Source organism: Poecilia reticulata, chromosome 9 (genome assembly GCF_904066995.2).
Source record: "Poecilia reticulata chromosome 9, P_reticulata-male-v2, whole genome shotgun sequence".
Lineage (NCBI taxonomy): Eukaryota > Metazoa > Chordata > Actinopteri > Cyprinodontiformes > Poeciliidae > Poecilia > Poecilia reticulata.
In genome coordinates, this window is record NC_088838.1 from 2,775,790 (window position 1) to 2,797,784 (window position 21,995).

General features: G+C 41.4%; 1 protein-coding gene across 10 annotated transcripts; it reads left to right on the top strand.

The window, feature by feature from the left end:
- The first annotated feature begins 85 nt into the window (after nucleotides 1-85).
- Nucleotides 86-19,083, top strand: fkbp15b (FKBP prolyl isomerase family member 15b). Of its 10 annotated transcripts, none has more exons than XM_081611228.1 (29): nucleotides 86-252; nucleotides 2,327-2,430; nucleotides 2,516-2,585; nucleotides 2,740-2,809; nucleotides 2,890-2,964; nucleotides 3,074-3,172; nucleotides 4,087-4,236; nucleotides 4,314-4,382; nucleotides 5,558-5,701; nucleotides 5,800-5,927; nucleotides 6,021-6,069; nucleotides 6,153-6,272; nucleotides 7,057-7,141; nucleotides 7,234-7,334; nucleotides 7,416-7,491; nucleotides 7,702-7,811; nucleotides 7,910-8,008; nucleotides 8,097-8,191; nucleotides 9,005-9,107; nucleotides 11,208-11,243; nucleotides 11,972-12,143; nucleotides 13,000-13,136; nucleotides 13,623-13,778; nucleotides 13,907-14,059; nucleotides 14,176-14,289; nucleotides 15,359-15,466; nucleotides 16,547-17,166; nucleotides 18,313-18,421; nucleotides 18,513-19,083. In XM_081611228.1, the coding sequence occupies exons 1-29, from the start codon at nucleotides 203-205 to the stop codon at nucleotides 18,588-18,590; spliced, it is 3,480 nt and encodes a 1,159-aa protein (XP_081467354.1). In that variant the 5' UTR covers nucleotides 86-202; the 3' UTR covers nucleotides 18,591-19,083. The 10 variants fall into 10 exon arrangements, with proteins under 10 accessions (XP_081467354.1, XP_081467355.1, XP_081467356.1 ...); XM_081611229.1 differs by having other exon boundaries at nucleotides 6,156-6,272; XM_081611230.1 differs by having other exon boundaries at nucleotides 2,519-2,585.
- The last annotated feature ends 2,912 nt before the right edge of the window (nucleotides 19,084-21,995 follow it).

Genomic DNA, 21,995 nt, shown 5'->3' on the forward strand with positions numbered 1-21,995 from the left:
TCTTTCTGAAAAGCACAGCCTCAGGGCTTGAAAGTCTATGGCGCCCTCTTCCGACAGCCCCTGTTAGGTGCTATCTGAGGAGGGGTCAGGTGGAAAGTCAGCTGACTTCACCCCAAACAGGAAGGGGAAGTGACCAACCAGTCATGGTAATATAGCTAAGTCGTTTGTTTTTCTTGATAAGAGAAGAGTTCAAAGTTAAAAGATGTTCGGCGGGGAAGATGAAGACGGAGATTTTCTGTCCCCCACAGGAGGGTGAGTTTGTTCCATTGAATTCTGCTGTCGTTCTGTAGCCTGCGAGCTAATTAGCTTAGCATCACTTGGTGACTTGTTGTTCAGAGAACAAAGCTAATCTAAACCGCAGTTCTTAGACAGGTTTATTAATTTGCGCAATTCACTCGTTCTTTAAAGTTATGCTTTTTAGTGACACATTTAACTGCCTCACACCGAGTCAGCTAAAAGACTTCAGCTAATGATGAAGATGGACTTGATCTAAATTTGTGAAGATGATTTAAAAAAAATATATAAAATGTAACTTTTTTTCCCCTGAGAAAGTTATAAAATATTTTCAGAAATTTTCATGCAGTGTAATATAGGTCAGATCATATTGGTTTTAGATTAATTAAGGGAACTCGAACGCTAAAATTGCATTACATGTGTAAAATAGAAGTTTTTTGAAAAACAGGTTTTATAGAATATGAAATCAGTGCAGGTTTGAGTCATTAAACTACTCCTCCATAAAAACATTAAAATATGCCTTTTGTGTCTTTGTTTTTGCAAATGAAGCAAAAGTTTCCTTGATCACAAGCAGTTTTAAAGTCTCTGTAGTTATTCCAGTTCAGATTAGACTATCTTAAGTTAATTAGATTCACCAGCAGAGCTGATCTGAGGTGGTCCAGGCTGCTGTGAAACAGCCCTTTACTCAAGCGCAAAATGACAAAGTGAATGGAATTGGATGCTAAACTGAGCATTCATCCTCTATGGTAGATGAGTGATCACATGGCCTCAGTGACTGTGATCTGCCATGTAGTGATCACGACTGAGGGCCTTTCAGCCTTGCTGTGGCCCTCAGGTCACAGATAATAAGTGCTGCAATCCTTTTGTTATGAGACAGGCCAACTTGCTATAAATACACCTCCCCTTTCAGCCATCAGACACTCAGTTACAGCTTTGCCACATTCTCAGACATGCACAGGGCCGGGCTTTCAGCATGACCACTGTCAGCCAGTGGATTTTCAGCTCTGAAAGAGGGGGAGTGTTTTTTCCCAAACTAATTCCTTTCACATGCGACTTGTTAGTAGAATAAAGGAGAAAGGCTGTGCTGTAGTCCGAGTCTGCTCAGCTTAGACCCGGCTCTAAAGCTGCAGCGCTCCACTCCTTTTTTGCGATGCTGTTGAATCTCCCACTGCGGTGGCAGCCCTGGACCAAAGCACTGGAGCAGAACAGCCCGAAGATTCTGGCTCACGCATGCAAACGGGCTGTCCCTCCTCACCCCTCGTCTTCTATACCACCGGGGATGAGGCCCTCAGGACATTCAACATGTCTGTTCTGGGAGACACCAGTGATTACCAGTGGAAGGAGTTCCAGGGGTTAGTATGAGGCGTTCACGATTCGCTGGGTCATCAGGCAGAAGAGCAATGACACAGATGAAAGTTTTAGTCAGTTGTGGGACTCGGTTAATTTTTTTTTTTTAACAAATTAATTGTGAGGGTCTGTGTGTAATCAATTAATTTCAATTTCATCAAACTATATATCAGCAAAATAAGCAAGATTTTCAATTCAAAACCCCTTTTTGCTGTTAAATTTTTGAATAAATAGACATGTGAGTTCAACAGCAGAGATACTTGTAGTTTTTAATCTGTTCTAGACATTCAGCTTTCCAGTGTTTCAGGAACTCCAGATCATTCCTGGAACGTCTCCAGAGATGTGGACTGTGGACGCTGATGTCTGTGCTGCTGCTGCATGTTTAGCATTGAGATGCTGTTTTAGGCTGGAATAGCTTTACTGACAGGCTAACTCATTTTAGCATAACTTGACACAACCATAATCTCAACAAAAATTGGGACAGTGGAACAAAAATGAACTGGTTGCAGTTAGTGGTATTTGCTTCCTGCTTTAGGTCTGTAATAAGAAGACATGGATTTTCTTTCTATTATTCATGAACAGAAAAACTACAAGAGCGTGTTTTTACTTTCTATTTGTGTCAAAGGTTGGGTTTTCATCCTCTGACCATTACAGTGAAGAATATAAAGAACAGCCCACAGCAGTTTATGCATTTCTTAATAAAAGTATCCATGTTTAGAAATTTCTCACATTTTTGTTTCCATAGAGCCAAGCTGGCTTCCCTTTTTGGACTAGACCAGAAATCCAGTCAAGGAAATGAGTCCTTCCAGTACACAGCCCCCAAACAGCCCAGGAAGACCACCGCTCAGGGTAAGACCAGAGGAACAAACACCTCAGTATGTGTATGATGCGTGATGCGGAGGCTGCACTGACGCTGTCCTTTTCATCCTTGCAGCAGCAGAGAGCCAGAAGCAGCCTGCAGGACCTGCAGTCCTACTGGCCTCAGCAGTTCAGGCATTTAAATAGTCAGTTTAACCATCTCTAAGTAGCTCATTCTTTCTTTTTAAGTCTCTTTTGAAATGCTTTGAAATAGTAGAAATATTTAATTCTCTAATTAAAATGAGAGCTCACCAAATCCTCCCTCTCTAAGTTCTTTTCTGCTGCTTTTGTCTCATCCAGTATTAATGGACAATACATGAAGCAGGGCAAGCTGGGGGCAGCTGTGCTGGGCAACCACGCTACTAAAGAGGTTGGCCTTGATCTCAGTCACTCCTTTGAGATTATTGGTGGGACTTCTTGTTTTAATAATTGTAATTTTTTTTTTTGTAGTACAAGCTTCTGCTGTATTTGAGCCAACAGAAACAAGTGACTGCTGCCAGGATTCACGTGGGCTTTATTTTTACGGTCGGTAACGTCATGAAAGCATAGAATCAGTTATGAACTTCTGCCGTTTTAACATGTTTCCTTTCAGAAAAACGTGAATGTGGTGTCATATGTCGTTCTTGTCTTGTAGGTACAGCTAAACAACTACTGCACTTTTTATGATGACCAGAGGCAGAACTGGTCACTGATGTTTGATTCAGAGAAAAATGCATCAGACTTCTGCAAAGAGGTGAGCAACACAGAGTGAGCGCCCATCCTCAGTTCCTGTAGAGCAGTGTTTCCCAGCGCCGCTCCTTCAGACACACCACCCCGCATGTTTTAGACATTTTCCTGCTTCAGTTCACTTGATTTCAGTTGGTGACTGATAACAGCCTTTGCCGAACTGTAATTATCCGGACCAGGTGTGTTACAGCAGGGAAACCTCAGAAACATGCAGGGCAGAGTGACAGCATCACAGGTTCTCCACTGAGCTTAAACCTGCAGGAAGTACATTTTATGAAAATGTTTTTTTTTTTTTTTACGTATTTGTTAAAACTGTCGTGACAGTTTAATGTGTGACAAATAATCTTTGAACCAAATCCAACTCCTTTGCCTCCTCCTGGTGGTCCTTAGAAATCTGTAGAAATACTCAGCTCTGTCAGAAACAACCAATCAGAGCCAGGAGGAGGGTCTTAGCTCTGTCAATCATGCTCGTGTACGTGCTGCTGACACCCTGCCCCTTGCTTTCTGCTGCACTACAGTTCCTTTCTTCACAGCAGAGTCTGCTGTGAATGCTCAGGCTAGTTAGCCTAGCCGCCTGGCCATGGATAAATGGTTTTCTTGTAACCTCAGGTTACTGGCTAGTGGCCAGTTTTCTGCCACTAGCAGAAACCTGGCATCTTGTACTCGCTGTGCTGAGGAGGGGTGTGAGCATATCTGCTCTAAAGCTATTTTCACCTAATTTCTGAGGACATGCTATAATAGGACATGATGGTTTATGTGTCCAATATTACAAATCATAAACGGTACAGTCTGCCACTGCTTTGATCAACACAACAAGTAAGCAAACTGTTTATACTGGCAGCTCAAGGTTGTCTTTTTTTCACAGTTGTAATTCTTTTCTTAAACTTATAAAATGATTTAGTGTTTGTTTTTGATTCCTAGGTGTGTCTGGCCAAAGCAAACAGTTCATCCTCTCTGGAGTCTGTGGTGACTCAGGATGTGATTCTTGGTGAGGGTCAAGATGTGGAGACTGGAGACTCCATGGAGGTGGTGTACACGGGCTGGCTGCTGCAGAACCACGCCATCGGACAGGTGGCGCTCTAAAACCTTTTCAGCACGCACCGATGCAGTGGTTGATTGAACTGACCGGCATTGGTGTTTGCTTTCAGATGTTTGATTCCAACCAGAACAAAGACAAGCTGCTGCGACTAAAACTTGGAGCTGGGAAAGTAATCAAGGTGAGTCGACACAAAGTCAGGTAGAATAGTAATAATGGTTGTTCAGTTGTAATAAACCATGCAATGCGAGGAATTAGGTGTGCATGATATGGATTAAAGTTTTATCACGATAATGTATAGTACTATTGTGATAACAATTGAAGTGATTATAAGAACTATTACTTTTTTTGGTCAACTGTATGAATCATAGGACCACAAACACAAATACTGCTCTTGAAAAACATCAAATCAATCAATCAGCTCTTACTATAAGGTAGATTTGGTTGCAGTAAGGTGAGTCGGCTTTCTTGTCAGTCAAGAAACCTTACAAGAATAGACACATCATAAACAAAGCTATAACATGATTATCACCATAAATAACCAATATACAATAAATGCTGAGCCCTACAAGGAATTATCAATAACCATTAGATATCCAATAATTCCAGTTTTCAGTAAATATTCCAAACATTGTGATGTTCTAGCCCACAGGTCCAGATTCAGTTCTTCCGTTCTCTGATGGATCTTCTCCTTCTGTATCTGTATCAAAGAGTCCAGTTTTTTGAACACATGCTTTAGTGAAAATAACATATAACTGAACAGAAAGGTCTTAATATCCATGACTTTATTTTTCTTTTGAAAGACCTCAGGCATCTTACTAATCACTATCCAATGCACTAAAATGAATCCTGTGTTTGTTACAGACAGATGGATAAATAATCCTATTCCATTCCCATGTGGTTGCCTGTTAGTCTTTTTCTGACTTTTAATACCTTACAAGTATTTCAAATGGCTAACATTAAGCCCTCCTCACTCAGTACCTTTTAGCAAAGGGAGCTGCAGCTACTGACCAACTCATGAAGGCAGGAGCTGCTTAAAGATGACGTAAAGCATCAGTTCTGTCATCTGACTTTTAACATCATCATTTACAGGGTTCTGATTCCAGTGAGCCCACTTTTAATGACTGGAAGCTGCCATCTTTGTAGTTCAGGTGGCTTTGCTGGTGAATAGTCCTAAAGCTGAATTTAAGATTACAAATCCACATTCCTAAAACCTGAAGAGAAAAATCATTAAAATCTAAATAAAATGAAGGCATGAAGGATTCCACAGTGCATGTAGGTTGATATTTGGAGAATGGCATCATGTCATGTTTTTCCAGCTGATTTCTTCTCTTCCTGTGGTGAATTTGTGGACAGGGATGGGAGGAAGGAATGCTGGGGATGAAGAAAGCCAGCCGTCGTCTCATCATCATCCCACCCAGCCTGGCTTATGGAGCCAAGGGCGTTCCCAACCGAGTTCCAGCTAACAGCACGCTAATCTTTGAAGTGGAGCTGCGGCGGGTATTACGTTTTGCCTCTCTTGTTTCAGTAGCTCCACTGCCTCTCTGCTTGGTCCCTCATGTTGGACTGTGAAGACGCTTATGAAGCTCGTCTTGCAGGTGAAGTTTTCCAAAGATGGTGGTTCTGACCTGGCCAGCGCCAGCTCCAGAGAATCTGCTGCTCCGTCTCCAGCCCCCAGTGTAGAAAGTCTGACCTCAGAACCTTCATCAGCTTCGGGGAAACCAGGGTGAGACTTGGCTGCAGCGAATGAGGCGTCAACATCAACTTTTATATTACTTTGTTGTAACTGATTTTATCCTTGGTTTGTTTTTTCCCCAAGAGAGCCGCCACTGAGAGCCAAGTCCAACTCTCTGACCGAGCAGCTGGGGGTAAAAAAACTCACTGCATTCAACTTTTAGAATCTTTAATTACTGTGAACGTTTGCTGAATAAAAATAGTTCTGTTTGAACAGCAGAACCCAGACGCCACTAAAGCCAAGCTGATTTCCCGCATGGCAAAGATGGGGCAGCCCATGCTGCCCTTTCTGACCGGAGCTGCAGGCCAGCCTGAATCTAGTGACTCTGAGCTGGAGGTTGGTACTTATAGCCATTCTGCTGGTGGGTACACCCGTCACCATAGCAACCTGTACTGGATCATCAAAACCATCAGCGTCCCTTTGTAATGTTGTGTGTTGCTTAGAGCTGCAACCAACAACTATTTTATTTATCACTTATTCTATTGGTTAATCATCAAAATAATTGATTAATTGGATAAACAAATTGGCACATTCTGCAGATTTTTCACCTTCACTTCACTTAAGCCTTTTTTTACATATTAAAAATGTAAATAAACAATTAAATTCTTTTTTTTTAATTAATAAAATAAGCATTTTGTTGCCTAAAATGCTTAACAGCATTCCTTTAATGAATGATTACTAATTTGTAGCAAAGGCTGCATCTGCAGCTAAAAACATTTCTAACATCAGAGTGTAAAAAGTCCTTACTGCTTGACTTAACATCAGATCAGTAGAAGGCTAATCTGTTGACTATTTTTGGATTAACTAATTCATAGTTTATAAATAAACTAACACTATGCCACTCGAAGAGTTCTGGGTAGAACCTATTTACAGAAAAAAAATGTTTTTATTACCTTATCTTATTTTTGGAAAACAAATAGTCTTATTTGTTCTGAGTGTTTTTCTTTCAACAAATGTCCCTTTTTAAAAGGTCATTTGATGAAATGATTACTATACTTTAGCACTTAATGATTAGTGGATTGTTGAAGTTTTTGACGATTAATCAATTCAGAATAATAAATCAGATGAATAGTTTCAGTCTCAGCTGTGTGTTTCTTCGTTCTTTCATCTTCATCTCCAGGATACCAGCATCAGCAGAGTGAAGGATGGTCCTGCAGCTCCGCCTGCGGGGCCCATCATGGCTGCCGCTCCAGTTCCTGCCCACGGTGAGCTTCCTTCTTCTGCTCCTTCCAGGTGGCCCAGTTTCATCTCCCTGCACATCAGAATCATCTATCTAACAGCAGTATTTCCCCTGCAGCCCATCCTCTTCCTCACACAGCTCCGTCATCTGCCTTGCTTCCCGTCATTCCTTCAGTCAACCTGTATCCTGGGCTGCCAGCTAGCAGCCATGCTTTCCAGGTGATGTTTGCTCACATCTACCAACAAAATCCTATAACTAAACAGAAACTAGTTTGATAATAATGTTTGAAAACCTCCCACCCACAGACGTCTGCAGCTCCGACTCAGATGCAGGCCGTTGGCCAGGTCTACGCGCCTCAAACTGTCCCATACATGGGTAAGAGAGCTCACCATGTTTATCTGGACTGATTCAGACTGGAGCAGAGTGCTGCTTGTAGCTAACTGTCTGGCCTTAAAGGGTCTTAACATTTAGGGAGCAGGTTTGTGTTTTATGAAGGAAAAAGTAGATCTCTGTAGTTTATTGACGTTACAATTTCAGTAAGTCAGCCAAAACCACTTTGATGCGACTGATTAGTTTGATTTCCAGGTTCTGGGGAGTTGAATAACTTCCTGATGACGGAGGCTCGGCAGCACAACACGGAGATCAGGTTATCCATAGGAAAAGTAGCAGATAAGGTGGATCAACTAGCCTCCAAGGTACAAACCTGTTATAATTATAGTATCTTGTTTGATTTTTTTTTTTTTTTGTTTGTTTATCAAGTTAATATTTGGCTTTTTTCCCTTCACTCTAACAGATTAGTGATCTTGAAAAGCAGGGAACTCAGACTGTTGGTGTTTCTGGTATGACGATGGAAACCTCAATGATTGTGCACAATATCAGCCGGATTGTTCAGGTACACATATGCAGAGGTCTTTTGTTTTTTATTTGACTGTGTTTCATATATTTTTGACTTGCTCTGATGGTTCACATTTTGGTTTTAGGAAAATGAATCTTTGAAAAAGGAAATGTTTGAGAAGAGCTCTCGTATTGAGGAGCAGAACCGTAAGATTGGGGATCTCATCAACCAGAACCAGAAGTGAGTCTCAGAGGGTGAAATAGACTCGGGTTTGAGTCGCACTGTCCAGATTTCTTTCGGAGATCATCTTGATTAAAACTAGAATTAAACACATACTAAGACATTAAACTGTCATTAAAAATATTCTGCAACTCAGTTAATATAAATAAAAAAAAACATTGAACATTAAAAATAAATTGTAAATGGCTTGTACTTGTATGTTGTATTCTCAGACTAAGATGACCTGAGTAAATACAAAAAGCAATTTTCAAATGATTTAATTAATTTACTCATTCTGTTCACAGCAGAACTTAGAACAGCATCTAAAGCTTTGCAAGTCTTACCAACCTCTGTTATAATCAGAGTTCATGATTCAACAATAGAAAAGAGACTCTGGGAAAATGGCAGAGCTCTCAGACCAGAACCACTGATGACCACAAAGGCCTACTGCCTTTTTTTCCCATGAACACCTTGATGATCCTTGAGGCTCCTGCAAAAATATCCTCTGGACTGGTCAGCAGAAGACATTCATTTCATTACATCTGACTTGGATCTTTAATTAGATCAGAGCAATCTAAAGCACACCAGACGGTCCAACTCTAGATGAGGACTTCTGGAGTGGCCTTGCCAAAGACTCTGAACAGGTTGTTCATGTTTAAAAGCCCCCCACTGTGGAAAAGTTTAAGCAATTCTGTAAAGGAGAGTGGGCCAGAATTCCTCCACAGCACTGTGGAGGGGAATATTGGGGCGGGATTATGTTGCTCAAAGAATTTCCTGGGAAAGATTACATTTGTGCAATCAGTATAATGTGGTGCCTGATGTTTGGTTTGCCAGATACATGGAGCAGAGCCACCAGCTGCTGGAGCAGAGGAACGACTCCCTCAAGTCCTCCAGTGAACATAACCAGGCCCGGCTGCTGCAGGCCGAGCAGGACAAGGTGAGAGTCGGTGCTCCTCCCGCATAATTGGTGCAAATATCCCTGATATCTGTGGGAGTCGTTGGTGTTTTCAGACAGCCTGAGGAGCAAACCTTCTCTGTGGCAGCTCAAACTGTACATGTTCTGTGTATGAGAAGGGACGTGTTACGATATGTAAAATCTTGTTCGTGTGAATACAGAATTCACACAGACAAGATTTTAATATTACTTTGAAGAACATTTTATAATCAAACTTATGCTGCAAATTTTTGTTTTATTTTTGTTTTTCTTTTGTCACAAAGTGATGTTTTTCTTTTTGCATGGCCTGCCGTACATTTACCATTTCCTTGTTGCTGCTGATATGGCGTACCAGTGTTACTGTGATGTTGCCTAACGTACGTCTACCCATTGGTTGTTAGAGCGATGCTTTCAGCACCTGAAGAATTTGCAGTTCTTGCATGTTGTTCGTGTCTTTGTCACTCCGTTGCCATTTATCAACCCCAAAATGCTGCCAAAAAACAATTTAAGGATAGTTGAGGTTCTGACCACACTAGTAGACCCTCAGATCCACATCATGTTAGCAGTTACACTTGTCATGGTGGTGGTGACCTCTCAAACAGAATTTCACAGAAGAATCTGCTGAGGCGCAATCTTTTGTACACAGAGAAAAGGAAGGGGGCAAGGACACACCACTGGGGGGCGCCATTGCTGATGATTCTGGGTTGATGGGTTTGATGGGAGTGAAGGTCAAACTGAATTCCCCAAACACCATCCTGGAGAACGCTCCCGGGGGTTGACTGCATCGTCTGTCGACCCATTTCTAATTCAGATGTTTCAACACCAGTTGCTCAGAGGATTTCATAACCACAGACGTCATGGCAACAGGTCTATAGTCATCTAAGCCCATAGTGAAGCATTTGCTGGGGACCAGGACGATGGTGGAGTGTTTGAAGCTGGATGGAACCTCACACACCTCCAGAGACTTGATGAAAATCTGAACAGTGGGCTGTTGTCGGTTCGTCTATTGCCAACCAGGATAGGACTCGCTCTAAATAAACTGGGATGGTGGGATTGTTGCAGTTTTTCTGATAAAAAGGTGAAAGCCTGGCTTTGCTTAAAAGATGCTGACATTTCAGAACATCGGTTTTAACAGCAGCTTAATCTTCCTCTGTCTGTGCTTCTAAAAATATTCAAATCCTCTGCATACTTAGTCTGCCACTGTCGGAGGGAATTGTGCTGACATCCTTTAGTCGTTTTACATCTACAGCATTTACAGTGCCTTACAAAAATATTCATACTGTTTGAACCTTTTCACATTTTGTCATGTTACAGCCACAAATGTCCGTGTTTTTTATTGGTGTTTTATGTGATTGATCAACACACAGTAGGGCAGAACTGTCAAGTCTCAAAAGTGTCATTTTATAAAGCCCCTTTACCTAAATATATTAGATTAATTAGAAGGTCCATCCAACCCCCTAACCCAGTCATGGGCTGCGCCCCACACTTTGAGAACCACTGTCCTGACACGCCATCCCCACCATTAAGAATGTGGGCCAAGCAAAGCTGTTAAAGCAAACTGTGACTGTGGCAAAGGTTCACCTTCCAGCAAAACAAGCTGAAACATCCAAGCAGAGCTACGATAAAGTGGTTTAGATGGAATCATATTCATATTCTAGAATGGCCCAGTCAAAGTACAGACTGATACAGTTGAAATTATATTGCAAGACTTGCAGTTGGATATTCACTGACATGCTCCGTCCAGTCAATCTGTTTGAGAGCATTGAACCATGGGTAAAATTTCCGTTTCTAGTTGTGGAAAGACTTCTAACAGGGGAAATGGTTCATGCATATGATTATCTGTTAATATTAAGAGTTGAACTGGTTGAAAACTGATGCATACAGAACTCACAAGATGTTGTAAAATAAATGTGAAAACCTTGTCTTGTCCTTCTACTTCACAATTGGCACTACTTTGTTGATCTGTCACAAAAAATATTAAAATTCATAGAAGTTTGTGGGTATAATGTGATAAAATCTGAAGTTTTAAGGCGTGTTAAAGCTTTAGCAGAGTGTTAGCCTTGCTGATGCTACTATCTATCATTGACTGCTCTCTCTTCCCAGCAGCGTGCTCGGCCACTGGACCGTGGCTCCGGCCAGGTGAGCCCCCTTCTCAGTGTTCTGCCACCAGACTGGGGTCAACTAGCGCTTAGAAAATAAACCAAAAGAAAAACCAAATGTGACAGTTTAACTCTGAATGTAATAAGTTTCTGTTAAAGGGGTAGTATTATGAAAAAAATGCTTTTTTTTCATAACCTACACTTCATTTTATTTATTCCCTCATTAAAGTATACATGGACTGTTTTCTTCATTCTTTCATGCATGTCTGAGAAATTCTGGAATCTCCATGGAAACCATACAAACATCTGGGTGGACGTAGCACTTCTTTTAAGGAATATTTGATGTAGCCTATATAGCATTTTATAGCAATTGTTATTTGATTGTGCTATAAAATGGCACAATAATTTTATAGATGCCTGGAAAATACATAATGGCGCCCTTTTAAATGGACACCATTCATTGCTTTGGTGAGAGTTATTTATCTAGACTCCAGCTGTAAAGAACAACCTAATTAGTGGTATAGGCTATTTGACCCCAGTCTCTTTGCTGCCACTGGATCATCCTCCTCACGTCATCCTCATCGTCACTTTAACAAGATTTTCTTCTGGTTTCTCATTTTCCATCAGTTCAGCCGTTGGCCATTTTCCTCCCACAGGAATGATCGCCAGTCGTCACTCACCCAGGCTTCTCACCAGTCTGTTGTCTCTGGAAGTTTCCCTCCATTCAGACAGCTTACCTTCCTCCTCCACTTTCTCCATCTGAACTAGGTCCGTCTGACAGAGGAGCTGGCTTCCTCCACAGCTCGGGTCTCCCAGCTGCAGCTGGAAGCTTCGGCTCACCAGGGGAAAGCTTCAAAGCTGCAGGGTGAACTCAGCTCAGCGCTGGAGGACAGAGAGAGCCGCTGCCAGCGCATCGCTGCCCTGGAAGCCCAGCTGGAAGGTCTGGAAAACTGGAAAGAATGGCATTTCAAGCCTCATTGCACCTTTGCATCTATTAAGGCTTTACTGTTGATTAATTGCACTCAAGGTTGCTAGTTCTAGTGGTGGGAGCGGTCAGATACAGTATCAGATGGTAGAGAAAGCTAAGAAAACTACCTGCAAGAGAATTGGATTATTTCAATGTTTTGCACAATTTATTCAGAGGAAAGATAAAACTTAATACACAAGGCAATCAGTTCTACTTTTAAAAACAGGTGGTGTGTTTAGGAACATTATACCTGAACAAAACATTAACTATACTGTCAATGTCCATCTGGAATAAATGCCTCATGAGACAGGGCTTGGTGGGGAAAATGGCTGTTTAAATTCTGCTCATCATTTCTGCATATTCATATTTTTCCCAATAGAGCTGATTACAAACAGTCTCAAAAATTCCAATAAAATTGAATTAAGCTTAAAAAAAAGCTGCATCATGTGATCAGGGCAGAGAGAGTCACTAAAACTAGGCAGTGTGGTCGGATAGCACCACAGACTCCAATCTGCAAAACTTAAAAGAACAACATTGAGTGTTTTTTTTTATGCATTTTTTTATTTTTCCTGCCAGACTTTAATAATTTCAGTTGAAGGAGGGTTAAACCATGCTCATAGGACTCGATCAGAATCTGGAAGAAAGTATTAAATGAATTCATGAGCATGGAAAATGTCATGTGCAGTTTGAGTAAAAGTGACACACAGCTGACTTAGGAGTCCTGCTTTCCTTCAGGACTTCTGAGTGTGTTCTGCTGATGACGACTGCAGACCAAACACCACTACATGTTCCAGATCCAATGGACTCTTTTTGTGTTGTGGACTTTCAGAACTGAAGGACACGTCAGAGCGGGTTCAGAACCAGTACCGCTTAGAGAAGCAACAACGCAAAGAGATGGAGCTGAGAGTCGGCGCTGTGGAAGAGGAATTACAGGACCTGAAGTCTGATAAAGAGAACCTAGGAAGAGTATGTCCAGCTCATGTTTGTCTCAGTGAAAGCAGACAGGAATAACAGTTTTTGTCATACTAGCAGAATAAGGATGTAATTTTACCAGACAAAAGTTCTTAAAATTGCGTGAAAAAATGTTGTATTGAGGGACAAATCTTTGATAGTTTCCAGGATCGATGTAAGCAGTTCAGTTTGTGAAGTCCTTTCTTTGAAATTGAATCAGTTGTTTCCACGATCGTCTCAAAGTTCTGCTATACCTTCACAAAATGCTCAGCATTCCTCATCGGAATTTGTTTTGTTTTGGAGTTGTCATAAAATTACTTTTTTCTTCTTGTATTACAATAAAATTGTGCATTGGTAAAAAGAAATCCAAATTTTTCCCAAAATTTCTCCAAAGATTCAAAAGCATGGACTTATCGCCCAGCCCTGTAACACTAACTTGTTTCAGGCTGGAGTTTTGGAGATGGGCCATTCTGGTGAGTGCTTTGCTTCCTTTATGTTCAGGCTCTAGCTGAGAGGAAGAAGAAGTGGCAGGCGGAGCGTCAGCATCGGGATGAGGAGGTGGAGGAGCTCCGGAGGAGCAGCCAGCAGGAGCTGGACAGCCTGCGAGCTCAGCTACGTAAAGCCAGGACCTGCAGCGACTCGGCGGCCTCTGAGCAGGTACGTCCTGGAGGAGGATCTGGTCAAATAGCGAGCCTGAGGGGTACCGTCGGCGGGACCAATGCTTTAAGGTGACCAAAATGCTTCCACTTCATTGTTCCACTAAGATGTCCTGATTTATGTCACAGCTGTCACAGATGCAGGCGGAGCTGGAGGAAGAATGGAGGAAGAAGAGTGAGCAGATGTTGGCCGTAGCTAAAGAGCAGCACCGCAGAGAGCTGTCTGAGTTAGTGGAGAGCAGGGAAGCGCTTCAGGATCAGCTAACTCGACTGCAAGAAAAGGTGCACATCATATCTTTGATGCAGCAATGCTCTTAACAGATAGTTGGCTTTGCTGTTAAATCTCTGAAACTTGGCAGTTCCTGATCATCTTTCATCTCTGTGTGTTCCCATGAAAGTACTCAGCCTTGGAGCAGCATGGAGGCGCTGTGAAGGAACGGCTGGAAAGACAAATGGCTGAACTGGAGAGGACTGTGGAAGAGCAGCAGAGTTCAAAGGACACAGCAGCCGAGGTGAGGAGGCCTAAACGACAGAACAAACGAGGCAAACCAGAGTTCACTGCAGGTTTACAGCTGTTCCGACTTCTGTCCTGATGAGACGTCCATAAAGGGCGTCACAATGGTTCTCTGGAAGACCGTCCACTAATGAAAATCCTACAGGATTCAGGATTCACCGACTATTGCTGCTTTCTTCCATCTCTAAACTGCAGATCATCTCTAGCTGTGTTTCCATTAAAAATGTGTGCAAAATTTTTCTGATATTCAAAAAGCACAATTTTGTTATTGTGTTTTCCATTTCATGTGTAATGTAAATTTTGCATTTCCATTACACATGAAATGCAATTAAAATCACAAGTGAATAAGTCTGTTCATGTGATGCGTCATTAAAAATTATGATGGAGATGGATGTAAACGCTCATGAGATGTATATCTATATTTCAGCCACGGTATTATAGCTCATCAGAGAACATCAGGCGTCTTATTCAGGTGTTGGAGTGACAAGCCCCTTATACTAGGGAGTGGCTACATATATAAGCTGCATCTTGGGAAAACTGTAGTGTCTGATTTCACAGAAGAGCTATGGATCAACACTCGGCAAAGTTAATGTTTGATGAACTGTGCAATGCTGAGAGAAGAGTTTAACTTTGAAATAAATTCTTGTTCAAGCGAGAGAACTTTCTCGTTGGAACGTGATATAAAACTTGCCTGCGAGCTGCCGCTCCTGAATTTATTTCTATTTGGCTCTCTAGTGGAGCCAAATAGACTAGTGCCTGCAAATAAGTGCATTGCTGCTGGATACAAACAAACAGGTGTTCTAATTGCAGTTTTGTGAACCACACAAGCTGGAGAAACCAGCCCTTGTTGGCGCAAAAAAACAGAATTAAAAAATGTGAGTTTACTTGAAATTTGCATGTTTCCGATTAAGCAAACTTAGTTCCGTAATTTCAATTGGTGCAATTGTGTAGTCAATGGGAACACAGCTATATAAAGCATACTTTATTTATTTAGATGAAGGCCTGTGAGTTGAAGTACGTTAAATTGTCAGGTTATGGAGCTGAACATGAGGTTTGTGTTGCTGCAGGTGAAGCGAGTGATGAATGGAGTGTTTCACTCCCTCAGAGCAGAATTTGACCTCAGTGAGTCCTACAGTGGCCAGAGTGTGCTGGGGGTCATCGTTACCACTATTAAGGTAAACCTTCACTCTAATCTACTAACAAAGATTTTCTGTTGGTCTAAAGTGATGGTGGAATGAAACAGACACATTGAAATCAGTTCATACTCCATCCAGATCATTTTCTCTGATATGGCAAACTAGAACTTATTGGTTTATTTCAGAAAGACTGGAGAAGTAAAATCTACCTATTCTATTTTTAGGGATGATATGGACTTAGAATTTTTAACACAATATTTTGTGGTAGTACTGTGATAATGATTATTTTTAGGCAACTGTATGGCTGTGAATGCATGACACAGCAATGAGAGCAGCACAAATACTGGTCTTGAGAACCATTCCCATTTTAAACTGGCTTCTTCATAAAGCCAGTTAAAAAAAGTGTCATTTATTTGACTAAACTACATTGAATCATATTTTCAAATTCACTATTTATTGATGCTCTTGTGGAGCAAACAGTGGAAAAAAAAAAGAAAAAGTAAAAAAAAAATTTTGATGTCCGTTTTTTTTTTTTACATTAAAACTGCAGAATGCAACTTTTATAATGGTTTCTTTTGCATATTAAAACGGTCACCATGTTATGACAGTATGTTATTAGATTGTCTGTTTCATGCCATACTGTCATGACATTGACAGGTTCAGAAAACATGTAAGAAATACATATTTTTTTATAAATGTTACATTCTGCAGCATGAATAAAAATTTATTGAAAGGAAAAATCAAAATTGTTATAAAGATTTTTACAACAAATGATAAAAAATGTGAAAAATCCCCACCCCCAGTTTACAGTCCTTAACAGTTGGTAGCAGTAATGCCCCATTAAGTTGTTTGCCAACTGCCATTAAACTAGAAGTAGAAGAACGAATCACAGCTGCAGACCTAACGGGTCAAGCTATGACCGCTTAACTTTTACAAGAACAAAGAAGATCCCTTAGATCCCTACAGATGTCTCATATTTCAGAGCAAACTACGCAAAGCAGTGGTGTCCAAACATGTTGTCATGTTGACCTAATCTGTCAACTCGAGGGCTAACCAAATGTAATTATTGTATGAGTGAAACCTTCTTTCCTTCATAATGGCTGATTGATGGTTTTTCAGAACGTAACGCTGCAGCTGCTCAGTGGCGCGGATCGCTCCTCTCTGAAACTGGATAACAAGGAAGAGGACGATAAAGGCGGTGAAGGGGAGGATGGGAAGCAACTGGAGCACAGCTCTCATGTCCATGTGAACGGGGAACAGGAAGTGAAAGAGGAAGAGACTGTAGAGGAGGAACATGTGGTCAATGCAGATCATCACCAAGACAACGAGGCGCAGATGGTTCAAAAGGTGAAACCAGAGCCGGTATCTACATCTGAGATGTCCAGCCAGGTGGAGGACTCAGAGACTCCGGACACTCTGGACCTCCATCTAGCTTCCGGTGCTGAGCCTGCATCCCAGCATCAAGAACCAGAACCTGCAGTCCAGCAGCACCAGGAGCAGCTGGCTGCCTCTGAGTCATGTACTAAAGAATCAGAGGTGAACCAGTGTGTGGGTGCTGATACTAGACCTGGTGAGAGCCCTCTACCTGAGGAAGAGGAGGAGGCTGCAAGGAGCAGTGAGGTGGAAGACGAAGATCAGGTCAGAGAAACACCTGCTGCTCCTCCGAAAGCATTTGGACCCCCAACTAACCCACCTCCACCTCCAACTGTTGAACAGAACAGCTCTGCAGACGACAGAAGGTGAGTTCTGGTGGCGTTGTCCCAGAAGTCCTCCGTTACCACAGTCCTAGTCTAAGCCACTTATGGAAAACCACAGACTAGTTGGAGGATGCTGGGTCTCACTAAGATAGAGGTATAGGTAACACACTCACACAATGTAGCTGAGACATTTAGTAATGCTAGCATCCTATTGGGTCCAGATATAGAATCCAAGTTGTGATGACAGTGAAGTCAGAAAACCTCTCTACCAAACTTGAGGGAATGTGTTTGTTTGGGTCTTCTCAGAAAACCTTCATCACCCATACCAACCAAAAGATCTCCTCCTGAAGTAACCTATAGGTCAAGGGTTATAAATATCCTTACCTCACCTGAAGCTTCTGATAAAAGCTGTCTATGATCACTTATTAACCTTAGTACTTTGCTAATTCACCTGGTTTTCCTTCTGGAAGGTTCTCCTCTCTCCACAGAGGAACCCTGCAGCTCTAACAGAGTGACCATCAGGTGTTGGTCTCTTCCCTTACTAAATCTCTGACCTGCACTGTTAACTGTGGGACTTCATATAGGCTTCTCTGAGTCGTTTAAAATCAAGTCCAATTACCTGAATTGACCACAGGTGGACTCCATTTAAGCTAGAGACATCACAAGGATGATCAGTGGAAATGGCTCAATTTTGAGCTTCATTTCAAAAGGTTGTGAATGCCTCTACAAATGAAACTTCTTGGTTTTCTATTTTTAATAAACTTGCCAAAAACCACAAATTCTGCCAAAACCACACTGTCTTAGCAGGATAACTGTATGTAGAAATTTGAGGGGAGAGAGGGAAAAATTTGAGGGAAGATTTAAAACAATTTGCAATAAAGCTGGAACAAAAGAAAATGTATCATTTCTGGATATATATGTCTCTGTGTCTATTCATTTTTGAGATTCTAAAATTCATTGCAACTCTTGTTTTCTGTAATCATTCCAATTTGGCAGTAGAATTTTCCACACAAATCATTAAAAGCCCAGATAGGGAGCGATATTCATGCCCAGATTGAAGGAATCCTCTGACCTTAACTGACCGTGTCTTTCTTCCTGTTAACTGACTTTCACAGAGCTAATTGTTCTCCAAGTTCCTTTTATCCAGGTGAAGTGTTCCGTCTCACCCTCTCTCTGCTGTTCTCTCAGTCTGACTGCAGGATCAGGACAAGAAAATGGAGAGGAATCCTTTTTCCAGACCACGCCTCCTGCCAAACCCCCTGCTTCTGCAAACGAAGAGGAAGAGGAGGATGACATGGTGAGGAAGGACAGATCTTCTTAACCTTTTGTCTTTAATGTCTCCAAGACTCACAGGAGTAAAAAGACTTTTTCTTCTTTATTTTGTTCAGAGCTTAAAGGGCTGTCCGCCGCCGGCGCCTCTGTTCGGTGAGGATGATGAAGATGATGATCTGGACTGGTTGAGCTGACTTCACAGTCCTGTCCTCGTTCCCAAAGCCAGAATCAGCCGTGATTGTAGATGTGATGAGACGCTGTACCAATGGACTGAGCGTCTCCATGGTTCAGCTGCTGCCTCAGAAGCCCTGGTTCTGGTCCACAAAACACTTCAGAAAACAATCAGATCCCTTTATTTAATTCTTACAGAAATTGTTGTGTATCTTCTTTTTTTACATAGCACTGAGCAGATCGGAATAGTTTTTTAATCAGCATCAATGACCTTCCCAGGGTTTTAAACAACGGTGACAATACAGTTTTTAAGAACAGAACTTTTACAGTTTTACTAACAGCGGTTTCACGTCAGAAATATTCGCCCCGACCTTGGATTGTTTTTGAATGTTAATCTTTTCCTTGTGACCTTTTTCATAATGGAGACTTCAGGAATTTAACTACTGGATGTCACCCTTCTGATTGTTTGGTAAGCCCGTCTTTCCAAAATGTCATTAAATGATTCCTACAATACAAGTTTTTATTATTTTTTCCACCAGCTTTTGAAGAATGTTATGAGTTCAAAATAACATTTAGTCAAGTGCAGCTAAATATGCAGTACCATGTTTCATAAAATACTGGGTCTCCCATCCAGATCATTAAATCTGCTCCCCTTGACTTTGGAGACCCACACATGGCTTTACGGGAAGCTCTAGTCCAGCCTTGATCTGAGTTTTCTTCAACAGCTTTTGTCATTGCCCCTCTCCCATAAAGCTCTGACCAGCGAAGAGTTTCTGTAGTTTCTCCATCTCAACTTAATCCTTAATTAGCCAATATCTAAGAAGACCATAGTAAAAGCACAAAAAACTGTTCTTGTATGACCATAGTCAGAACCAGCTGTTTTTATTTCCATCTTCATTATATCCATGGATGGGTTGGAATACCATCTGTAGATGGATCCAGTTAACCCATGCTCAGAGAAAAGTCCCATCTTTGAAGATTTCTAAGACTTTTAGGTTCTTTTGGGAGAAAATACCAAAACAATCTGTTCTGTTTATGACTGTAGTTGCTTCTCATGACGTGTTTCAGGATCTAAAGTAAGAAGAGAAGTAATCGTCAGAGACCAGTGAATCTCACTAATACTCCAGACATGATGATAGGAAGACCAAGACATCGCCTCCTGAGGACAGACACAGCAGATGCTAGGAAAAACAAATATTTACATTAATTTTTAAACTGCATGTCTGAAGTAAACAAAAGCAACATACTTTTGCAGTTTATCAAAGGGCATACAGAAGATCTGTTTCTCATTGATGTGACCCTTGTGTGTGATTTTAGCCATTTAAAGGGCCAGTGTTATGTAAAATCATCTTTTTTTTACCGTTACATCACATTATGTTATTCCCCCATCAAAAACAAGTCTGGAGTGTTGAATTAATTATTTCATGCATATTTGAGAAATCTTTTAATCGTCATGGCAACCTTTCAACTTAAAATGACAGGGTGGACCTAGCTCCTCCTCAGAATGAATGTAACATTCATTCTCTGTGTGCCTGGAAGACACACAGTACTGCCCCTTTAAGTATTGATAAATGTGGGGGCAGTGCACCAGTTGTCCTGTGGCAGAAAGGTCCTGACTTTGACTAGGCTTTAGGTCGAGGGCCTTTCTGTATGAGTTCCTCTCACCCCTCAATAAAACATGGCTGGAAGCTATAGTGACACTCTGTGGAAATTTCCCCTGGATTGTTAGTCTGCAATACAATCTGGTAGAGTGAAAGTGGATGAAGACTGAAGTCGGCAAGTGAGACAGGAGCCTACCTTGTTCGACCTCAGGCTAAGCCAAACAAACATGTTACAATTGTTTTGAGTGTGAACTGCTCACCCAGCTAACAACCAACTAACCACATAAGAAACATAACTGCATGAAAATCAAACAACTATTAAATATTACAGTAAAGGGACTTTTTTAAATCCAGTTGGCATATTGAATGACAATGGACTTTTCTTAAATATTTTCCAAAATTGGCTATTTATTTATTATATACTCTTCATGTTTACTTATTTAATCCAACCCACACATTATATTGTCTGTTAAGGTAACATGATTAGATGACAATCAACATTGAGAGTAATTCCAAAAGTCATAAAATCAAATGCATGTTCACAAATCTCACCATGAGTCTAATAAACAGCACAATTAACATCAAAATCATATTCACTTGTTTGTTGAGCACATTTAAATGTCATGTTTGTTTATGGGAGAGTAAAACAGAAATACAGACCGACAGTGATGACTGTAGCCAGAACGATAACCAGCCACACAGATGGGGACCTGGAGTTCTGACCCCACATTATGCTGACACATAAACCACTAACTCATGAACAGTGCTGAATTACAGTAAGTACACAAATAAAAGGTAGTTATTTTTATTGTAATTTGGCACTTCGCCCTCCATATCATACATAAGACACTATTACAGTACACCAGGTTGACACAGATAAGTACATGTCATTGTTCTGGTTCTGTTGGAGGTTTCTAGGTATTTTCAGGGAGTTCTTTCACCCAGCATGCCTTCATTATTAGGATACACTGGATGTGGGATTGTTTTAGTGGGAATGTTCACTCCCATCTAGAGGCAACAATAGGGAACTGTAACACTTCAGCACCTTCTATTTCAATTCAAAGCATAAAACCAATTCTAATGTGCGTATAATTAGAATTTACCTTTCAAGATGGATGATGCCCAATTTTATCCTTAGTCGCTCACAAAAATGTAAATAGTACAGATAGATTGGATGGAACCATGGCCCTGAATACCACGGGTTCCTCAGCTATATTCCAACTGTTATTTTAATCCTTTTATGTGTATGACTTTGTTTACATTGTTATTATAATTTTTTATTGTTTTACTCCATTATTACTGCTCGACTTCCTGCTTTAGATATAGTGTTTAGAAAAGTCCATCTAGGGACCAGTGTTGCAAATTAGCTTACACTATTAGCACCATGATACCGGCATGGGACTGCTGCTTTATTCAGTTTGTCTATGTTGTATGGAGGATCTGCAAAGTTTAAGAAAGAAAGTTCTCACGTTATTGTAATTCCTTCTGACCTCAGGAAGACCCATCCATCCATCCATCCATCCATCCATCCATCCATCCATCCATCCATCCATCCATCCATCCATCCATCCATCCATCCATCCATCCATCCATCCATCCATCCATCCATCCATCCATCGATCGATCGATCGATCGCGGGGGCAGCAGCTTCAGAAGGGAGGCCCAGACTTCCTTCTCCCCAGCCACTTCTTCCAGCTCCTCCGGGGGAACCCCAAGGCGTTCCCAGGCCAGCCAAGAGACATAGTCCCTCCAGCGTGTCCTGGTCTTCCCCGAGGCCTCCTCCCAGTGGGACGTGCCCGGAACACCTCACCAGGGAGGCGTCCAGGA